Genomic DNA, 19,800 nt, shown 5'->3' with positions numbered 1-19,800 from the left:
CGGATAAAAGTTTCCTTCTGGGTCTTTTCTTTCTTCTGGATTTGCGTTCGAGCGGCAACCAAACAACACCTTGACTTCACCGTCCTGTATTTCTTATGCTACCATAGCATTCCTGCATTGGAGCGGATTTAGCATCTCCTTTTTTTCTTCCATTGGCATCGGATACATCAGTTGTGGATTTCGCAGATGATTCTTGAACGGGTGCAGGCAAAAAGAATTCCTTCAATGTCTCCTTGATCCGGCATGTTGGATGCAACAGTATTTCCTCTTGATTAGGAAGGCGTAATTGGAGTTTTGGGGCTGTTGACCGGATTTTGATGCTTGGAAAGGCTAGGCCGTGCGTTCATCATGCCACGAGCGTGACGGGATGTGTTTGTCTATCGGTCATGTACAAAAAGGGTTGGTTCCATTAGTGGTCCTTGTGCTGAATGATGGTGCTGCTCCTAGAGGGCCATTGCATTGCTTGTTACCATGAAACCAAAACCTTTGAACATCTTAAATTGCGAGACCCTGCTGCTGTGCTGCTAGTGATGTGATGTTGAGTTTTTCACCCGCCCCTTGCACTTATTCACGATGCTATTAACTTGAACTTCAGGATCTTCCTTGCTTTCTTCGGTGGTGCCTTAATAAAGTTGACCCGAAATACAAATGCCCAGGCTCGGGGCAGGATGTTCCCTTCTCTTATGGTTATCCGTGCTACTTATATGGACGGATGGCTGGAATCCTCCCTGCCACCGAGGTGTTCACAAGCTCGCATGTGAGGAGTCCAGAGCTTCTCGACGACTTCAATCCTCGTCAATGGTGGAATTGAATAGCAGAATCGATCAATTGAATCACAATTGATTTTCCCAGTCACAGGGCATGTTTCTTTTGCTAGCATATTTATCGATAAAATGCACGAACGCGGAGTGCATAGATTTCTCCACGCGTTGCATGCTGCACTCCCCTCACTTTTGTGCTCAGCACACATCTGCATCCTTCGGCTATCGTATCTCGCGTCGGACGCGTCGAAACGACCTCGCCCAAGATGTCCCCAGACTTACCGGATCGCAGGGTTTTCTTGGTGCCAATGCCACCGCTGTTCTTGCTTGAAACTCGAGGCGTTTAGCAAGCCGGCATGCTTCGGACAATGACGCACCTTCCTAAGCAGATCGCAAAGCAAAAACGGTCAAGAATGCTCAGCCTCCATGACTGACGTTGCCGCTTTTGCTTCAGTTCTACTTGCCCTCTGTCTGCTGCCAGTTTTTTAGTTTCGCATCGTCAGACCGTCTCGCCATTTCTCCTACAAGGAATAAGGGAAGAGACGGCACCCGGAAACATTTTACAAGGTCAATTTGTACCTGCGCATCGCTTCGTCGCGATAGTTCCCGTACCCTGCCACCTCCTCGCCCCCCGCGTTTTCAACGGTTCAATATGGGAGGACTTAAAAGCCTACTGGCCCTTCTATTTATTGTTCAGGCCTCCAGTGGTCAGAGCTCCGCGACGAGCACTGCAGCGTGCGCGAGCACGATTGCTCCGAAGAACGCGTTGCCGTCTGTTGCAACCGGTTGGAACGTCCAGGTGGTTGCATCGGGGCTCAAGGATCCTCGCGGCATCATTTTCGATTCCAGTGGCCATCTGCTGGTGGTGCAGCAGGGCTACGGTATCTCAAGCTTGAGACTGACAAATGATTCTGGGGCATGTGTGAGAGCCGATGGCAAGGCGGAAGATATCATTGTGGCTTCTGGGGTGAGCCGATCCGGGCCCGATTCCCGATATGATCTACTGAGCCTCAGTTCTGAATATATATCTGATACCAGTGTTTAGTTGAACCATGGAATCGAACTTTCGGCTGATGGGAAGACGCTGTATGCGTCGTCCTCGCAAGCTGTCTACTCTTGGGATTATGATGCCGCTGAAGCCCGAAACACTTCTGGTCCAAGAGAACTCATCGGCCAGATGGGTGCCGCAGATGGCCATGTAACGAGGACTTTGTTGTTGTCCCGACGGGTTGAGGGTATGCTTTTGGTTAGCAGAGGAAGCATGTCGAATTTGGATCCAGCAGCCCAGGATATCACGACTGGAGTCTCGACAATCAAAGCGTTCAACGTATCCAATCTTACTGACTCATCCTACAACTACGCCCAAGATGGGCTACTGCTTGGTTGGGGCCTACGAAACTCCGTAGGCATGGCAGAAGAGCCAATCACGGGAGCCATCTATTCGGTGGAAAACAGCGTAGACAATTTCGAAAGAGAAGGGCAGAACATTCACCAGAACAATCCTGGGGAAGAAATGAATTTCCATGGATATCTAAATGGCACTCGAGTTGAAGAGCAGGGGCAGAATTATGGATATCCGTCTTGCTATGCGGCTTGGGATGTGGGCTCGATCCCGCAGAATCAGGGGATTCAGGTTGGAACGCAGTTTGCGATCGGGGACCAGAATGCTACGATTAATGATACATTTTGTCGGGATGACCGGATCGCGCCAAGGTTGACGTTTGCTGCGCACATGGCGCCTTTGGTATGTTTCTTTGGTGACTCGAAATATGTCATAAGCTCACGTTGAACAGGACATGAAGTTCAACGCTGATGGAACCGCAGCGTGGGTGACATTTCACGGCTCATGGTAATCGTTAGTAGCTTTCCGCAGAGTAAAGCACACGCTGAATTACATAGGAATCGAGACGAGCCTATCGGCTACAAATTGTCTGTCATAGAGTTTGAAAATGGCTCACCTACAGACGCAGCAAACAGCAGTACGGCTGCAATCGACGTGGTATCGAATCCCGATGTCACGAAGTGTCCTGATGATTGCTTCAGACCGGTTGGCCTGGCGTGGGATAGTCAAGGCAGACTGTTCATGAGCAGCGACACGACGGGCGAAATTTATGTCGTGGTTCCGGTAAATGGCTCAGCAAACGAAGCATCTCCTAGTAGTGGGCTGCCACCCTCAGCTACTGGAGCAGTGCCATCTTCGTCAAGTTCAGGGAGTGCTGTGCACGATTTTGGTAAGGCTGGCCCATGGGCTGCACTTTTCGTGGGCATGTTGGCGTTGCCGTTGGTATAACGCGGTTCGACCAGGAGAAAAGGTTACCATGGAGCTGAGGTATCTAATTGGCAATGCATTCATTTGTTACGTGTAGTGGGGCTACTCTTAGCGATGTGTTGAGAAGCCGCATATGGTTGAAGGTTGGTTGTTCTTTCCGTTCCCACAACGAGGCCGATGTCAAGTTGCCAACCACATCACCACACGCAATCCAAGAATTTCGACACATTATTTTCTGTCAATCTTTCACTCTTTGGCTCGCCCACATTGACCCCTTGGTTCACACTTTCGCTGGCAGTTGGCCGGGTCCTGTCTTTCGCTTTAGGCCCTCTATTCTTCACTGAGGTCATTTTGACTCACCACCACCATTCACCGCCCATCACCACCATCATCACCATCATTTCTACCCTTCGGTGAAAGCCTCCGCCTCTTGGCGGCATCCGCTAACGGCCTGATCAAAATTCGGCGCACTCACCGCAAAAGGCGTGGACTTTACAATCCGCTTACCTCACCACCTAGACAGAACATCCACAGACAAGGCTGCCTCACCACCAGCCTGTTTGCTAGATAGACCGCCAGTTGGAGTCTATTGTGGACGAATACTAACCTCAATCTCGTGATCAGATCCGGTCGCCGTTCCCACTGGCCTCACCCTCCTCTTGACCCCGTTGGAGGAGATCTTGGATAGTACCGCGCTGCCCTTCAGTGTATTGTTCTGGCGCCTGTAAGGATGGATCTTCAGACTCCATCGTCCACTGCGGCCTTTAACAAGCTGCCCATAGAGGTGAGGCACTCGAAAAGGCTTTCCTACCCTGAGCTAACCGTGCCTTCCGCCCAGCTCAACAAGCAGATCGTCCACTATCTCGACACCGACAGAGACATTTGCAGTTTCCGCCTTATCTGCAAGAACACGAACCATGCCGTCGATGGCGATAATCTGTCTTTCTGGCGCTCCCGGTTTCGGGATGCCTTTGCCATGAAGCCAGGCTCTTCGAACAACGTCCTCAAGAAGCAGTATCAGCGGCGGAAGCGGTACTTGAGGCTTGGCGCAGGTGTAGACTTCTACCGTGGCTGGACCAAGCAAGAACAGAAGGTCCTTAGGGTTCTTCGGGATCTCATCGTTGGTCAGTCGCTATCCCCGCTAAGCGGGTAGGCGGGTGCTAACGCCACGCAGAGTCCTTCCAAGGTCCGTATGGGCTTGATGAGTATGGCCGCCCTTTCTGTTTGAACCAGCAGCAGCTCGTGAAGTTCGTCAAGAACTCGAAGACGTTTCTTGACATCAAGCGCCTTCGCAAGCGAAAGAATGCCGAGGACGATGAGAAGCCGTATACTAGTCCTGCCCTCGCTGCCATTCAGCTCATGTGCGCCCACTTCTTGTTCGGACAGGAGCAGACGCACAACATATACTGTTTCGAGGTCTCCCAAAAGGCTGTGTACGACACCGCCGCCGACCGTCCCCTCTACGGAGGTTACAACAATCTAGAGGTCAACATGGAGTGGTTTCTCCACTGCTTGAACTTCTTCAAATATCACATGGTGAGCAAGTCTATGCAGAGCTTCCACGCTATCATGGATGCATTGGATGTCACCCAGAAGCCTTCCCATTGGCAAGCTCAACTGGTAGATGGCTGTTACCCACTGAGCAAACACTGGAAGGGAACTTACGGTATGTGGCGTCCTCTTTTCCTACGCTCTTGCCCACAGCCTGACTAAATCCGCTAGCATTCCTCGATGCCCCCGAACTTCAGGAGCTCCGAAATTCCTCGTACGATGCAGACGAGGATGATGTGTTCATTGACGGAAATATGGAGGGCGACGGTAAAATCCAGGTAGGACCTCGAATCCTGTTTCATGTTGTGATTTATATCCGGTCGCTGACAGAAGGTAGACGCTCTTGTTGGAGTGCGTAGAGTCGGGCAAATTCAACTGGCCAACTATTTTCGAAAAGCACCTGCAGTCTAAACCTCGAATGAAATGCCGCCGCACTCGAGCTCAGCAGCGATCTATGTCTCCATCTGACGCCGAAGCGGTCTCGATACACTTCACTGGTCAGGGTGACGACGCAGAGGAACACTTCTTCGCTTCAGGCTGGTTGAATCCTTTGCCTGCGCAGCCACGAGGTATCGAGATTCCAGGTTGGCAGAGGATTACCTTTATGAAATACTTCATCGATGATGATCACCAGTATGCCGAGGATAACTTGTGGGCATATGAGGGTGTGGTCCTTCCCGGCGGGCGAATGATCCTGGGCCGATGGTGGCTTGTGCCTGAGGGTGAAAATGCTGGTTCCGGTGTAAGATTTATGCATTATGTATGTTGCAGATCGGGCAGAGTCGCTGATAGCGCACAGAGCAACTACAGCGGACCGTTCATCTTCTGGGCTGTCGGCCCGGAGCCGGACTTAGACCTAGACTCCAGCGACGAATAATCTGCTTCAGGCGTGCCGTCTTCGACGATGAAATCTTCCCCCCGCAACGGCCGACTCCCGGATCTCCAGCACACCGCCCTGTCACCCCGCATCGGCGCTGCCCTTTGCACGGTTTCTAAACTCACTCGATGTCCGCCCATCCGCTTCATATAACCGCGAAATGTTAATTCTCAGCTCCCATATACGTCCCTGTGTGGGGTATTTCAACTAATCCGGCATGGCAATGCGCTGGATCTCTTTCCTTTTTCTTTTTCTTTCTTTTTTTCCTTTTTTTTCCTGACTCTTCTCTTAGAAGTCCTGATAACCAAGGGTTTCCTGTTTCTTTCTTTTTTTTCAGCCTCCTTCCACATTCGGCATGCACTACAGTGTCCTTTCAATACAGTGGCGCTGCCAGCCTCTTTGCTCCCCCTCCTTCGGTGGATGCCGACATTTTGCCCTGGAATCGTGCCCCCAGGAAGCAGTTTCGGATATGGTTAGGGGTGGGTGGAAATGTCCAGACTTTACCAATGTGCATCAGTTATGCATGGTGTCTGGTGTCTGGTGTCTGGCCGCCTTGGTCTAGTTTCGGGATGAATGGATGGAGGAATGAATGTGGGTATGGCTTTTTTATATTGAGGGCTTGATGGAACTAACTGGGGCTTTCTGGGTGAGAGGGTTGCTAACTTTTGGGTGCGTGTGCTGGGTGATCTGGGGTTTCTGGGTAGTGAGTGATGGAATGAATGAATGAATAACAAGTGGGTCCGTATCGACTACGCAGTGTGAGGTTTGGTTGTGTGATTTTGAATGTGACTGGATTCTAACTGGTGGTTCTGAAATGTCGAGGGTGTATGATGTGATGTGGACGTAATGACGATATACTAGAATTATCGAATTAGGCGAGAAGAATGAGGAACAAGGTGCTTAACGAAACAGAAGAATGATAAATAGAAAGAAGGAAGGGCTAAATAAGTGGCTAAGAGAGGAAATGGAGGACACCCGGAGAAAAGAAGGTTGGGGGAAGGACAGTCGATTTGATACAACAGAGTGAAGAGTGAAGAGTGAATAGTGAAGAGCTAGGCGTGAGAAGCCTTGTGGAGACGGGGGGGGCAGAAGGAAGAATGCTAGAGCAGAAGCAAACGTTGCAGTGAATAGCTGGAGTTTGTAGTGGGGAGCCGTGAAGACCCACCCCTACCTAAAATGATGGTTACGTTCGTTGTGCTAATGAAAAACTGCTGTGTGAATGGTGCTTACAGTACCAAATACTAAACCCGAAGAACTGAAGAATTTGCAAACCGGAATCTGTCAGTCAGCGCACAAGTCCTGTCCTTATCTGTGACTGAGCTGAGTTGCTGTTTTTCGAGGATGGTACATTTCTCGAGAGCCAGCCCGGCGGGGGAAGGAAAAGAGCTCCTAGAGAACAGGGAGACATGAAGCTAGGTCTTATAACTAATTTGTTTGCCTGGGTAGCGCGAGTGGGGAGGTCAGTATAGGAAACTAAATAGAGGTAGACGGACATGATATCGTAGCACGTGTACACATCACTACCATATATGTACGCCGCTGAAATTTCATTCCTAACCATTATCCTTGGGGTGGGAAAGACTTAGGCTGGTAGTTTTAGGTAGGAATCAAGATTATGGGGATAAGAAGCCGATAAGGGATTCGTAGGGAGGAAAGGCGTGGACACATGTGGTTCAATTCAAGTCTTGTGAATTTCGGGTTTTGGCACCCAATGGTGGGAGAGCTAAGGTAGAGTTTGCTGAGGAAAGGGAAAGAAACGAGATACCTAGGCAGATGGGCTTTAATAAAGGTGGTATGGGCAAGGTCAAAGCTTAAAAGGGATGGATTATGTCCGACCTTGCTAACAATGGGGTGGCTAATTCGGCAGGCAAAACGCGTATGTTTACAAGAGCGCATGATTTTACATGTCGTGGAATTTTAGGAATTGAATATCATGGATTTGACTTCATGATATCTGTGATTTGACTCCCACTATGATTTAAACACCATCCGTCCAATGAAAGGCCTCTAGCCCGGGACCTAACTAGACCGAGTCGTCGGTATATTCATCATACCCAATACTCTAGCCATCCCATAGCCAATGGCGCTAACAGACTACCTTGGCGAGCCGTGTGTGCATATTTTGAAGGAATGAGAGGACAACTCCTAAAGCAGCCTACTCCTCAATCGTCTTCACGCACTCCCATCCACCACTTAACCTCTCCTTCCATAGGCTGACACGGTTATCACCAGTACTGACAGCGAGGACATTACCGCTAAGACTCCAGCTCACACGCCAGGCATTAGCCTCGACGTTCAAGACTGTGGATTTCCATTCTCCTGAAATCTCGTTAGCAAAACATTCCACGGCGTGCGCTAAGGGAATGAAAGGGGCTGCCGTACTAAGGTCCGAAGATGTCCAGATCCTGACCGTCTTGTCCTGGCTCGCAGACGCAATGTACGACTTAGACAATACCGTTGGGCTCCATGAGACATCGCGCACCCAATCCGTATGGCCCGGCAGGATCTGAATATTCGTGTACGAATTTGTCTCTGGACTGTACTCCCAAAGCTTGACTTGACAGTCACTTCCACCCGTAACGAACCTTCTCGCCGCAACCGTCGCATTCCCGCTCGCACTCGTCATCTGGCCTGGTGCAACAGCAGGGGCCCAGCTCACGCTATTCACGCCCGATCCACACGCCTGGAATATCTGATGCGACCAGGTGTTGTCTTTAAACTCGAGGACGGAGACGTTGCCATCGGAGGAGGCGCAGGCGAGGAGGCAGCCAGCTTCGTGTGGGGCCCAGGCGACGAGGTTAACGGAGGCGGAGTGGAGGGCGACTTCGTAGATTTTCTGCCATTGTCCGTTCTGTTCGCGCCAGATGAAGACCTTGCCGTCGTAGGAGGAGGATGCGAGGATGTTGCCGTATTTTGGGTGCGCCTATATCTGTTAGTTGTTGGGGCAGAGTGTGGAAAGATGTAGACGCTTACCCATGCTACACACCAGACTGCTCCCTCATGACTATTCCGAAGCCCGTGTTAGCAGATGCCTGTATGTGCACAGGATAAAAAGCGCACCCTTTCAGCGTCTCAATCAGTCTGTGTGACTCGCCCTCAACCTCAAAGATCTTGATTGTCTTGTCCGACGAGCATGTGGCTAACCGTCTGCCATAGTAGTCCAGTACGGCATCATGCTGCATGTCGTTAGCCTCGAAGGACAGCAAATCGACTACGGGATTCGGCGCCATCGGAAGTGGAAGGGCCATATCGGCGGCAATTCTGCAGAGGAGAAGTGTGGTGGAGGCGCAGGTGGGGACATACAATCATGTCATCGTGGCCGGAATTTGTTATGACATTCGCCTAGAATAGATTGTTAACGATGAAGGAATTCTTGGAAGGCGCTCACGGGGTGCTGCTTGCCATTATTTGTGTATGGTGAGAAACTTCAGCGGTGTGGTGGGGTGCTGGAGGAGGAGTGAAAGCGTGTTGCTCTTCACTGATGTGCGTTCCTGGGAGCTTGGTCCTGTGTCCTCTGTGCATGTCGGAGCGGTGATGAGATTAGATTAGATCTTGCATGGGGGAAATTATGTCAGCACCACCAACGACCGTTCGAAGTGCATGAAACCTACTAGGTGAGATATTAATCTTAAGAAGCAACTCTGATCTTTGCTGGAAAACGAGGTATTCTACTTGAGATTTTGCTATTTAATGTTTACCTTACCGTATCTATACTTACCTCTATACCAACCAGCTCCACTCCATCTGCATACTGCACTCAGCGACCCTCATCATGACATGCACAGCCAACAGAAATTTGGGTAAAACTTTGACAGGATTAGAATACGCGTTTAGGCACTTGCTGCACAGAACTTGTGAGCATACTCGGGACGATCATGAGGAAAGGCTGTTGCGATGCCACTAGTCTTCATCTAGATTAGCCCTGTTCATTCCCCAAACCTTCCTTTGACTCCATCCCCAAGAAGTCTGTCAATACTTTCAACTACAAACAGAGCTCAGCACTGCATATTCTGGTCCTGTCCAATAATAGGGTCCACGGATACTAGTCACGCAGCTTCAAAGGCGTCGCTAGTCTTCACACCAAATAACCATCCCCAACACCTTAAAGATGAGCCCAATCGTGCCGAAGTCAATGCAAGACTACTGCGAGAATAGGCATATTTCTCCGTCTTAGGTTCTCCCAAGTCTCCGCATTTTAGTCCACATTCTCTGTCTCACACTCGCATCGAATTTCCCCGAGGCCATTCTTCCATTAATAAATTTCCGGGTGATCACCTGCGAGCCCCTCAATCTAGACATCTAGTGCCTAGATTCGCACTTCCCTCTCGCAACCCATAAATGTATATCGGCGTAGACATATAAGAATGGATTTTATATCAGCATCGCATATTTCTCCATGTGAACCGCAGCCCAAGTTTTCCTCCCCTCCCTGGTTTCTCACTACAAGACTAGAGTCACCATGCACCTCCCAGCCCTATCCCTAGCCCTCCTCACATATGCTTCGACGACCCTCGCAGCACCCAAACCCGCCCAGCCATACTCAACATGGATGGCCTCCTCCTTCCTCTCCAAATCCCAAAAAATCGACCGCCACTACGTAGCCGCTGTCCTACACGAAGGCCTGCAAAAGGCTGCCATCCTCCACCCCAACTCCTCGCTCCTCTCCTTCGTATCCTCTGCCGTATCCTCGCTCGTCGCTTCAAATGGCACATTACTGGGCTGGGACCCTAATTTCTACTCCCTGGACGACATACGTATCGGCAACAACATTTTATATTTCTGGGATTCTGAAGGCAGGAAGGAAGGGAAGTACAAAACCGCAGCTACCTCGCTCCGCAAGCAATTAGACAGATATCCCCGGACGCCGATGGGTGGGTTCTGGCACCGGGATCCGCAGTACAAGAACCAGATGTGGTTGGATGGGATATACATGGCAGAAACCTTCTACGCAACATACACATCTTTCTTCGAGCCGGAGAACATCACGGCATGGGAGGACATCGCACATCAATTCGATTTGATTGAGCAGCACTGTCGGAACAAGACGTCTGGCCTGCTAGTTCATGGTTATGACGAGAGTAAGAAGGCGGTATGGGCGGACCCGGTGACGGGTGCAAGCCCGCATGTGTGGGATCGGGCGGTAGGGTGGTATTTTATGGCTTTGGTGGAAGTGCTGCAGGTATATCCAGAGAAGTTGGCTGGATATTCGAGGTTAAAGGGGTATCTAACAAGCCTTGCGGCGGGGCTGAAGAGGGCACAGGATGCGAGTTGGGGGTGGTGGTTAGTCATGGATGAACCGTATCCAGGGATGAAGGGGAATTATATTGAGTCGAGTGGGACGGCGATGTTTGCGTATGGATATTTGAAGGGTGTGAGGACGGGGCTATTGGATGAGGAGTATAGAGACACAGCGATGAAGGCGTATGAGCTTATGGTGGATAGGTTTGTGAAGCGTGAATCCAACGGGACGTTGAGCTGGGAGGGGACTGTACGGGTCGGGAGTTTAGATCAAGATGGAAGCTATGAGGTGAGTTTTGAGGTCCTATTGTGGTTAGCGTTTGAGCTGATGAATGCATATAGTACTATATTGGAGTTCCGTTGAGCGAGAATGACGGGAAGGGAGCTGGCCCTTTCATGTTTGCCAGCACAGAGATGGAGATGTGGCAGAAGTCATAAGAAGTGATGTACGCCAATCACCCGTGTTTGTTAGTGTATTGTGTCGAGGGTAAAAGCTACACACAAGTCATATTATCATTACCCGAATCTCATAATGAGTTTCCAATGCTAGAAAAGACACCCGATATTATTCCCAATTTGCACCACCATCAGAAACCCAACGCAATCTAAGTTGTACTAGACGCAGCCCCGCTCCAGCCACCAACTTATCCATATCCTTAGATCAAAGCTCCCGCTGCAGCAGAGATGAACAGCACAACGAGCATGCCAACACCAGCCTTCGACACACTCTGCTGAGTCATCAATCTCGGCGCAGCACCGGGGGAGCTCGTGCTCTTGCCCGATGCACTCGACGCCGCAGTGCCGGTCTGAGAGCTCGTTCCCGTGGCCTTTACTGTCCCGCTCCCACTAACCTTTCCCGTAGCAGTTGCAGTCGTGTTCCCGCGGCAGAAGATCATGTTCGCGACCACGCTCTCCTTCTGGAGGCAAGTGGTAAGGTCGCCGATGGATTGGCCAGAAGCAAGACACCACAGCGCGCAATCACTGGCCCATTTCTCGACGGGTGCGTCTTTGCAGCATTTGCTCATGGCATCGGAGTAGTTGCTAGGGAGGCCGGCGGTGCTGGCGATTGCGCAGCCATTGTCCGTACCACCGGGGAGTTGGCTGTATGCCTGTGTGCTGCAGACACCGGTCGGGTTGGCGGCGACGGAGGAGAGGACGGAAGACATTCTGAGGGTGTGGAAGTCTTCTAGAAGTCAGTTCATGCGAAGCTAGGGAATTGAGGAATTAGGTAAAGCGTACCTTTAGCTTATATAGAACGAGTGTTTGATTGCTAGCTTTGTTGTCGTGCAATGAGTGGGTGGGTGGTGCAAAGGTGTCAGTGGTGGGTAAGTGAGCAATTAAAGCCAGAGCGGAGTTCAGCTCTGAATTCCTTCTGCTAGGACATGTGATGACGGTTTCGCTGCGCCTGAGAGCTTCAGCCATGCCCTGATCTGATTTGTGTGAGGCTGTGATGAGTCGTGGCTCCACATTGTTGCCCGGGGGACTTCGTGGATCGGTAGACGCGGAACTAGTTGCTATTTTTATTCTCGTTTGTAAGGGCACGACCCAGCAGGCGGACTTCAATAACACAGTAAGGGTTTACTCTATAATTCTCACGCACCCGTAAAGGATATAATGAGAAGAGAGGGCGTCTGAGGTCGTCGAGAGTCCGCGAGCGCCTTAGTGAGCTGAGCTGGTCCATGTACCTTGCCGATCCCTGCACGCTTACCGCTATTCCCTAAAAGGATTAGCGCCTCATCCCCAAAGCAACTCAAGGTGCAACTAGTCAGTGCCCTCCGAACAAATTAGCTGAGACTTCGTTCAAGCCATAGCACTTATCTAGATCTTGAAATCATATCGGAGCCATAAAGAAAGAGTGTGCTAGTCCTTGTCGTTTCCGGAGTATCATGCTTGTGACCTTCGCCATTGAGTCTGACTTTATGTTGGAGGATTTAGCACTTCTGAGATTAACAACTGGTTCATGGACTCTGGAGAAACTAACCCTACCGACTTCGTTTGGAATCCTGTTGGTAGTGGGCCTCGGCGGGCAGGCCACTATTGTTGCGATTAAATCCTATTGGGCTGTTGTCAGCTGTTGATGGAGGCAACGGAGCACGAGCCTCTCGACCCTCAACTTTTTACAGAACCATTCCTCAATCACGGAAAGTTACGAGCATCATCCACACTTCCAAGGCGATCTTTGGTCTCAAAGGCAAGCGCCGAACTATGGTAATGATCTGGGTAGTGCTCTCCTCACTCTTTCTCTTAGCAATACATACCTTTATGAATACCGGAACATGCTATCTGCAACAGCAAGATTTACTTCGTCCCCACCAGGTCGGTGATAGTTTGGCTCCCTTCTCCCAAGTAAACACATCCCGTTTATAGGAAATCAACTGCATCCCTGCTAAGGAAAGTCGGCATCAAGAGGGTTTCTCATCAACCTAGAGTTTCATCACAATAATCCTCTTCGCTGTCTAGTTGGTCGGTACATTTGGTGTCTAGGTAGATGCTCAGCGCAACTGTCAGCCCCGCTATATGGGTCGCGCTTTGGATACTTCTCGGTTTGTTGACGATACTCTACGGGCTATTATTGATGAAGTGGGTCTTTGCACGTGCGACTACTCGGGGAAGGAGCTTTGGAAGGCATTGAAGAAAAAAAAAATCAACGGTGCATTATATTGCGAATAAGACAAGGCTATAAGATTGGCTCGTGTTGGGTTGACGTCAAGAAAGACTGGGGAGTTCCTGCAAAGCAAGGGCGAAAAGAGTATGGCAAAGGCAAAAGCTACGACCCAGCCTCGCCCGGAAACACCGTAGCAATTCAAAAGAGACATCCCTCTATTACTAAACCCCCACACTCTTGTTTGGAGTCTCAAGAGTTTTCCGTTCAATATTCTGGCGTTCTCTCGTTTCTCATTCTTAGATGTGTAGTCAGATACCTTAGCAGCTAGATGATACAGTTAACCTTGCTCATGCACATACGGTGCGTCAAGACCAAGTCTAAGAACATCCTCTTGGATTTTCATAATCTTTCCCTAGAAGTCACACCCCCACCGACTTGCCTCTTTTCAATTCCTTTATCTCCCGCCTTACTCCTTCCAGCTCTGACTTTGTCTTCAAACCCCAGTCTCGCCACTCCTCATGTGAGGTCTCCCACTTTTCGGACGAACTTTTCCATAATGCAAGATCTGCTGCAGAAGTAGCGAGTTGAGATTCCAATTCTTTGACTTGTTGTTCGATGTTTTGGAGGTCTTGTTGGAGTTTATGCTCGTTCGAATACGACGTTTGATATAGGTTGTAATAGGTACTCCAGTTTTGGTTCGATTCTTGAAGCTTCTGCTCTAGGCTTGTCTTTTCTGCTTCCAATGTCTTATTTTTCAGCTCAATACGTGTTCTATCGAATTCAGCATCCACAACTCTTTTCTCTGCCCGATCAAGCTGAGACTGGAGGCGTGCGACTTGATTCTCGTAAAATTGCCGGTCCTGGCTTGAATGATGCTCATGGAGCTCGAAGCGCCGATTATCGATGATAAGTGTTTGAGGCTGAAGATTTACTGGCTGTGCAGAGTCTCCGGGGCGGTTTGAGTATATTTCTAAGCCACGTATACCCAGAGGGAGATATTCAATTTGTCGTTGTTGTTCCATCATAGTAAGGGCAAAGCCGCTTCATCAATCACGGGGTCGGCGCTTGCGGTACTGTTTTTTGGGCCTGTTGTCTTCATTCGGACATCTCCGGCGTGTTTGTTGTTGTTCGATTCTAGGCCAGGCTGTTAGAAGGGGGCATTCCTTTTCCTAACTGCTATAGCCAGCACGAGTCTGGAATGTAGTCTCCTGTGGGGGTTTTAGAGGGAAGGCTCCGCGAAATCTACAAAGTCAAAAGGGCTGCTTCTAAGTCTTCCTATATCTCATGACATCGCCCTGGAGGCTGTGTGCATACTAATACCCGAGAAGATATATGATTTCACATGTCAACTTTCTTAAGATCCTTACGCTTCTCACAAGGGTGAAGTAAAAATATTCGCCGAGTTGTTCGTACGTACAGCGCATACATGAAGTCCTTCACACAGTCCTTACCCTTTAAGGCTGAATTCGTTGCCCACTTACAGCGTCCTTCGACGTTGGGCATTGGGCTGAAATCCGGGCTTTCTTAGGCCTGCAATGCTCGCCTTTAACGCCACAATAATAATAATCTGCTGAATATTGATGGAGATATAGACGTTAGAACTACTGCATGTATTCATATTACGTGGAACATAATTTGGATAGACTTTGACTATTAAAATCATTGGTAACATAAACATATAAGGCCCATGGGACGCTAAATTATGTCCTATATTATTGTGGTCATGTTCTACGTTAGGTGATAAGCTGCAGTATGTGGCTTTGAGTGGCTTTATATGCGCAGTAGCTAAGGCGCTGCTCCATTATTCCAGCAAGGTTTAGACCAGTATCTAATTTGCTGCTGTTAGCTGTAACTCATTTGGTCCATCTAAGACAAGGTCATGAGGCAAAATGTATTGATGTGTACTCCTATATAGCTGCTACATTCCCATACAGTTTCTGGTCTTAGTTATACCGAGAAAGTACAAATTGGAAGCATCACTCCCATTCTAATCATCAAATATATGATTCCTCGACCTTTCCTTTCATTTAAGGCCTCCATTCGGGCTGGTTACGCTGCATAGGATACTGATAGTTTGATGGCATCTCTGGTGGCGGATGATACATTTCATAAGAACCCTCCGGACTCATTGGCCTTGGATACTGGTATTGCATCGAGATGGGTGCCGCTATTGGTGTGCTAGACATTTCGAGTCCCGTCGGACTTCCAAGTCCTGATGCTGGGGTATTCCTCGCAGTACTATCTGACGGACTGTAAACTGGCACCAAGTCACTCAGTCTGCCGTACGGTGCGCCATTAGGCGAGTACGACGAAGTATGAAAAGGCGGACTGGGGACTGGTGCAGCTGGCGCATAGACTCCTACGTGGGGAGGTTTCTCAGGGGGAGGGACAGAAGATTGCGCGTTGTTAGCTGCCGCGACAGCCGCATTGATCAGCTCGGCGACCTCCTCCTTTCTCTTCTTACGGCGACGGCGGATGCAGAAGGCTAGAATGATGCAGATGATGAGTGAACCACTCGCTGTCCCGGTGGCGATGCCGGCCTGTGCGCCTTTGCTTAGACTAGTTCCACCGTTACCACCACCACCCCCGGGAGTGGGAGGATTTTCCTGGAGATCTTGGCCACCGCCGGCCGACTTGGTGGAGGCGGGGGTAGGAGCTGATTGCCCCGGTGTGAGCGTAAGCGTGGTTGTGCTTGTTGACGTTACGGTCTTTTTGGCGTTGGCTACATACGTGGACGTACTCGTTGATGTTGAAGTAGTGGTGGACGTTTCAGTGTAATAGGATACACTGGTGACATAGATGACTCGTGTCTGAACATTAGTCGTAGTCGAACTTGTTGTCGCCGTTTCAGTAGTAAGCGTGCGCTTGAACCAACCCCGAGGACGGAGCTGAGCTCCCGAGGTGATCAGAGGTGCAATGGGTCCCTGAGGTTTCGCTTGGGCAACCAAAGCAATTGGAAGTGATTTGGTTGGTTTTGCAGGGAGTGCTGATGTCAATGGCGCGACCTTTGTTTGGCCCAGTCGTCTTCTATTATTTACTCTCGCAGTAACCGTCACTACTTTGACCTCTGTCGAAGTATCGACGTCCGATCTAGTCACTACGACTGTACTGGTCGACGAAATAGTTGACCATTTGGTAGTTTCGGCGACGTTCCGTATGTCCGTCGAAGATTTAGTTGTATATACCGTCGAGGTGTACCATATGACTACCCAGGTTCTGCACAATCACTAGCGTAAGAAAAGCTCAGATGCACTGTCTTCGAAAGGAAGCCAGACGTACTTGCTCCAAGAACATTGCCAGCCATTGGGATTCTGCTTTGGCCTAGGTACACATTGTGTATCATCTTTACAGCACCAATTACTACTAGAGTCGCCCTGATCAGTACAACAGATCTGGCCATCACCGCAATGGCCACCGCCGGTAGGGAAGTAACAAGTGCGTTTAAAAAGCTTCGTAAGTTCCCTCGGGATCAAATAATTAGGACTCTGGTCTTCTGGAATTGGCAGTTGAGCTGGTCCAAATTGTACGTGAGGGTGGTCTACCTGGAAAGTCGCGTTTTTCAAATTGATTTCATTTTCTATGGCAAGGCTGAGGGCATCGAGACGATTTGGACTGTTTTCCTTTGCAGATCCGGCAGATTTTGCAACAACTCCGTTTGAACAGAGTGTGACGAGAATGATAGCCACAATGACAACTAGATTTGCGGCGACCCTCATGACGAGGAATGAAACGATGGTTCCCCTTAGGCTGTGGGCTGGGTAGTGGGTCTTTTGAATAGCCTAGCGTCGAGGAAATATGGCACCCATACGGCGAACTGCGCGTGCCTCGCCACCTAGATTGAGACTTGCCCAATTTAAACACTGCGATCAAGGTTCGCTTGCCATTGGGCGTTAAGAAAGCGTCTGAAGATGTACCCCCGCTCATGCAATGAGCTCTACCCTAGGAAGCACATACAAACGTGCCGTTTTGCATCACGAGGCGTCTGTTTATTTTTCAGCCTTTCGCGGCATACGTCCTTTTTGGGAAGATAATCAGTTCCTAATGTAACCGATAGGTGCAGATAAGAAAGGCTTGAAGGGAAAACGATGAAACTACCAGAAACACAAATGTGGCTTACACAACACCTCCACGCTCTCCAAAACAAGGCCACTCACAATCAACAGGGCGGCTCATCCGGGTCGTATTACCTCTTCATTGGACAAGCTTCCCTCCATGGTGCGGCCCAACTTTCTTGACGACCGTATCTAGCAGGCAACTCGATCGGCCGTTGTCGCCTAAGATTTGGGTAATTGATGTAAGGGAAAGGGTTAGAAATCCTACAGTTAAATTTTTAGTCATACTTAGCCTCACGAACGCATAATAGTAAGTTAAAAGGAGGCTTGGGAAGACACCGGAGTGTAGTTTGGAGGTAAGTTGAACTATTCCAATATAGGCTAGCTCATTTACAATTCCTAAGGTCAGTGCTCGCTGCCTCAACACTATCTTTACTATTCTTATAGCCTAGGAACTTAACGAAGCTCTTTTATCAATTGTCCTATGTACTCAGGCTCAGAAGTATCCCCCTCAAGATTGACGATGTTAAGATATCCATTTGGCTATTTCAGAAGGGGACTGTTCATAGCCCCATTCACTAACCTCAAGCGCCATTGACGTTAGACAGGAAGATATAGTGCAGGAGGGCACAGTAAACAAAGCCCTCATTTCTTAGGATAAGTAAAAAAAATGCCGATGGTCTTTCAATTCCTTTCTAACAAACCCTTTAAGAATCTGTACCAAATCCGAAGATGCCACCCACCTAATCATCTTCAACATCACCGGCCTCGCCTCCAACAATGCCAAAGGGAATTCTACTCGAAATCGTCTGCATTACTGGAACCCCCGAAGTACAGAAGCAGATGATAGACAATATTCCTTCCGGGTCACCCCTACGGCAGTATCCTTCTTGAATTGAGTTTCCAGAAACTTGTGCTAAAAGGTCTTCTGAGATACCTACTGTAATTATTGGATGGATGACAGAACTTTATGATTCGGAAGGTTCAAATTCAGAACTACTTTTCCCATATTATGTATTTGCATGTAACTATTTAGGTTCAACTTAAGTTAGAATATTAATTGGCTGGGCGTATGTTAAGGGCCTCTTGTATGACAATGATTTGAAAAGAATCTCCATAAATGAGAACAGCGAAGCCGATTCTGCGAAGCCCTATATCCGTTGATAGAATCCGTGAGGCTGTGGTGTTGATTGGGACGGAAGGCCAGGTTAGGACGATGAGCCCGTTTGGGGTGAGCTAATTTGATTTGGCTGCAAGATCCCTTCCCTATGTTATATCTGCATGACAATAAATTGTCTGATAAAAAGCATGGTTTATGATTAATTTTGTACTCTTATGTCTTACAGCAGCTTGGTTAGTGCCATAAATCTGCCTAGGAAGACTTGCTGGCTCTTTTGCGAGAGATGAGTTATAAATCAGCCAGGGCTACCTACCGGAGAGATATAGCCAGGGAAAATCGTGGGCCCAATATGTTTATCAACAAAGCGAATGCTGTTTTGCTTGACAGCGCAGCTTGAAAGGCCGACTGAAAGAAGCACAATCCCCTCCGATATTCGCCACACCCCTAGAAAATGTAAATATTACACAGGAAGCATCCCACGAGACATTCAACATGAAATGCATTGGTCGGAGTTGGAACAATAGATACTGGAGATCGTTGAACATTGGATTAAGCTTGAAGGGTGGGATTCCCTACTAGAAATACTCGACAGCATCTGGTTCCGCAGAACCTGGATCGTGCAAGAATTCTTTGTTCTCTTCTTGGGACATTGAGACAGCATTTGCTGGCTTTATGGTCTGACTACTCAGGTGCGTAATGCCTTTATGATGAAAGCGTTCACTTGAACACAAATCACCATACACCTTGGTGAAAATGGCCATGACGAATTTGAAAAGGGACTCACTTTTATGGCTATTCTTAACAAGATCTACGATAATGCTTGCAAAGTCGCGCTCGAGCTTGATGTCTGTAACGTTCCCCCCTACGTCCCGGAAAACCCCTAGTGCAGAAATGGCAAAACCACAAGAGCAATTTGTCGTCCACTCCACGGTCTTTCCAACCTATAATCGAACCATGAGCATTGTTCATACAGCCGTTACTAAATGATAGGCTTGCAACCAAAAATTACGAAGCCATGATCCACCTGTTGGCCATTACTTATATCCGTCTATAACTTCATGGACTTCTTACCCCTGCCGCACTGCGATAGGACTTGTATTACTTCTCTTCGGAATCCTTCGGACGCTGCGGCAACAAGGCCCAGTGGTCAGAATCTATTCTAGGCTGTTCAAATTGCTGCGATATAGACTCTAAAAGTTTCCCCGAGAAAGGAAGTAAAATGGCTTCTTAGCGCGGGATCTTTGTGATGCTTACTCAGTATTTTATTTCTGCTTAGCTAGTCAACGCTACTAACTCGATCAATCTCACTGCGCTTGCCCCAAAATGT

General features: G+C 49.0%; 8 protein-coding genes across 8 annotated transcripts; 3 read left to right on the top strand and 5 right to left on the bottom strand.

Annotated features, from left to right (window-relative positions):
• Positions 1-1,017: 1,017 nt before the first annotated feature.
• On the top strand, positions 1,018-3,255 carry BDR25DRAFT_259704 (soluble quino protein glucose dehydrogenase). Its single transcript, XM_033686605.1, has 4 exons — positions 1,018-1,728; positions 1,807-2,505; positions 2,555-2,610; positions 2,661-3,255. The coding sequence occupies exons 1-4, from the start codon at positions 1,414-1,416 to the stop codon at positions 3,049-3,051; spliced, it is 1,461 nt and encodes a 486-aa protein (XP_033549052.1). The 5' UTR covers positions 1,018-1,413; the 3' UTR covers positions 3,052-3,255.
• Positions 3,256-3,760: 505 nt separating this feature from the next.
• On the top strand, positions 3,761-5,458 carry BDR25DRAFT_367005 (uncharacterized protein; the record flags this gene model as incomplete). Its single annotated transcript, XM_033696981.1, has 6 exons — positions 3,761-3,814; positions 3,869-4,154; positions 4,205-4,696; positions 4,753-4,859; positions 4,919-5,303; positions 5,364-5,458. The coding sequence occupies 6 exons, from the start codon at positions 3,761-3,763 to the stop codon at positions 5,456-5,458; spliced, it is 1,419 nt and encodes a 472-aa protein (XP_033549051.1).
• Positions 5,459-7,404: 1,946 nt separating this feature from the next.
• BDR25DRAFT_259701 (Sec13 protein-like protein) lies at positions 7,405-8,942 on the bottom strand. The gene is made up of 6 exons (XM_033686604.1): positions 8,861-8,942; positions 8,762-8,800; positions 8,519-8,634; positions 8,432-8,462; positions 7,841-8,381; positions 7,405-7,777 (listed from the first exon to the last, which is right to left on the bottom strand). The coding sequence occupies exons 1-6, from the start codon at positions 8,861-8,863 to the stop codon at positions 7,614-7,616; spliced, it is 894 nt and encodes a 297-aa protein (XP_033549050.1). The 5' UTR covers positions 8,864-8,942; the 3' UTR covers positions 7,405-7,613.
• Positions 8,943-9,840: 898 nt separating this feature from the next.
• Positions 9,841-11,134, top strand: BDR25DRAFT_366998 (glycosyl hydrolase-like protein family 88; the record flags this gene model as incomplete). The annotated part of the gene is made up of 2 exons (XM_033696980.1): positions 9,841-10,985; positions 11,039-11,134. Exons 1-2 carry the CDS (start codon positions 9,918-9,920, stop codon positions 11,132-11,134), a joined length of 1,164 nt encoding a protein of 387 aa, XP_033549049.1. The 5' UTR covers positions 9,841-9,917.
• A 3-nt stretch (positions 11,135-11,137) lies between these two features.
• BDR25DRAFT_342187 (uncharacterized protein) lies at positions 11,138-12,315 on the bottom strand. Its single transcript, XM_033693694.1, has 2 exons — positions 11,936-12,315; positions 11,138-11,879 (listed from the first exon to the last, which is right to left on the bottom strand). Exon 2 carries the CDS (start codon positions 11,860-11,862, stop codon positions 11,353-11,355), a length of 510 nt encoding a protein of 169 aa, XP_033549048.1. The 5' UTR covers positions 11,863-11,879; positions 11,936-12,315; the 3' UTR covers positions 11,138-11,352.
• Positions 12,316-13,720: 1,405 nt separating this feature from the next.
• BDR25DRAFT_342186 (uncharacterized protein) lies at positions 13,721-14,326 on the bottom strand (the record flags this gene model as incomplete). Its single annotated transcript, XM_033693693.1, has 1 exon — positions 13,721-14,326. One exon carries the CDS (start codon positions 14,324-14,326, stop codon positions 13,721-13,723), a length of 606 nt encoding a protein of 201 aa, XP_033549047.1.
• Positions 14,327-15,328: 1,002 nt separating this feature from the next.
• Positions 15,329-17,017, bottom strand: BDR25DRAFT_313372 (uncharacterized protein; the record flags this gene model as incomplete). Its single annotated transcript, XM_033691375.1, has 2 exons — positions 15,329-16,517; positions 16,581-17,017. The coding sequence occupies 2 exons, from the start codon at positions 17,015-17,017 to the stop codon at positions 15,329-15,331; spliced, it is 1,626 nt and encodes a 541-aa protein (XP_033549046.1).
• Positions 17,018-18,096: 1,079 nt separating this feature from the next.
• On the bottom strand, positions 18,097-19,234 carry BDR25DRAFT_353911 (uncharacterized protein; the record flags this gene model as incomplete). Its single annotated transcript, XM_033695231.1, has 6 exons — positions 18,097-18,293; positions 18,449-18,630; positions 18,698-18,744; positions 18,787-18,897; positions 18,959-19,027; positions 19,064-19,234. 6 exons carry the CDS (start codon positions 19,232-19,234, stop codon positions 18,097-18,099), a joined length of 777 nt encoding a protein of 258 aa, XP_033549045.1.
• Positions 19,235-19,800: the final 566 nt, after the last annotated feature.

Source organism: Lindgomyces ingoldianus, assembly GCF_010093535.1.
Source record: "Lindgomyces ingoldianus strain ATCC 200398 unplaced genomic scaffold BDR25scaffold_12, whole genome shotgun sequence".
Lineage (NCBI taxonomy): Eukaryota > Fungi > Ascomycota > Dothideomycetes > Pleosporales > Lindgomycetaceae > Lindgomyces > Lindgomyces ingoldianus.
Note: the sequence above shows the minus strand (reverse complement) of the source record. Positions and strands in the feature narration are given on the sequence as shown.

Coding starts and splice junctions, on each gene's coding strand:
- BDR25DRAFT_259704 (XM_033686605.1), top strand. CDS start 1,414: ATGGGAGGACTTAAAAGCCTACTGGCCCTTCTATTTATTGTTCAGGCC. Junction 1,729..1,806: donor ATATCATTGTGGCTTCTGGG/GTGAGCCGATCC, acceptor ACCAGTGTTTAG/TTGAACCATGGAATCGAACT. Junction 2,506..2,554: donor CTGCGCACATGGCGCCTTTG/GTATGTTTCTTT, acceptor CACGTTGAACAG/GACATGAAGTTCAACGCTGA.
- BDR25DRAFT_259701 (XM_033686604.1), bottom strand. Junction 8,635..8,761: donor CCGGCCACGATGACATGATT/GTATGTCCCCAC, acceptor AACGACATGCAG/CATGATGCCGTACTGGACTA. Junction 7,778..7,840: donor CTGGACATCTTCGGACCTTA/GTACGGCAGCCC, acceptor ACGAGATTTCAG/GAGAATGGAAATCCACAGTC.
- BDR25DRAFT_342187 (XM_033693694.1), bottom strand. CDS start 11,862: ATGTCTTCCGTCCTCTCCTCCGTCGCCGCCAACCCGACCGGTGTCTGC.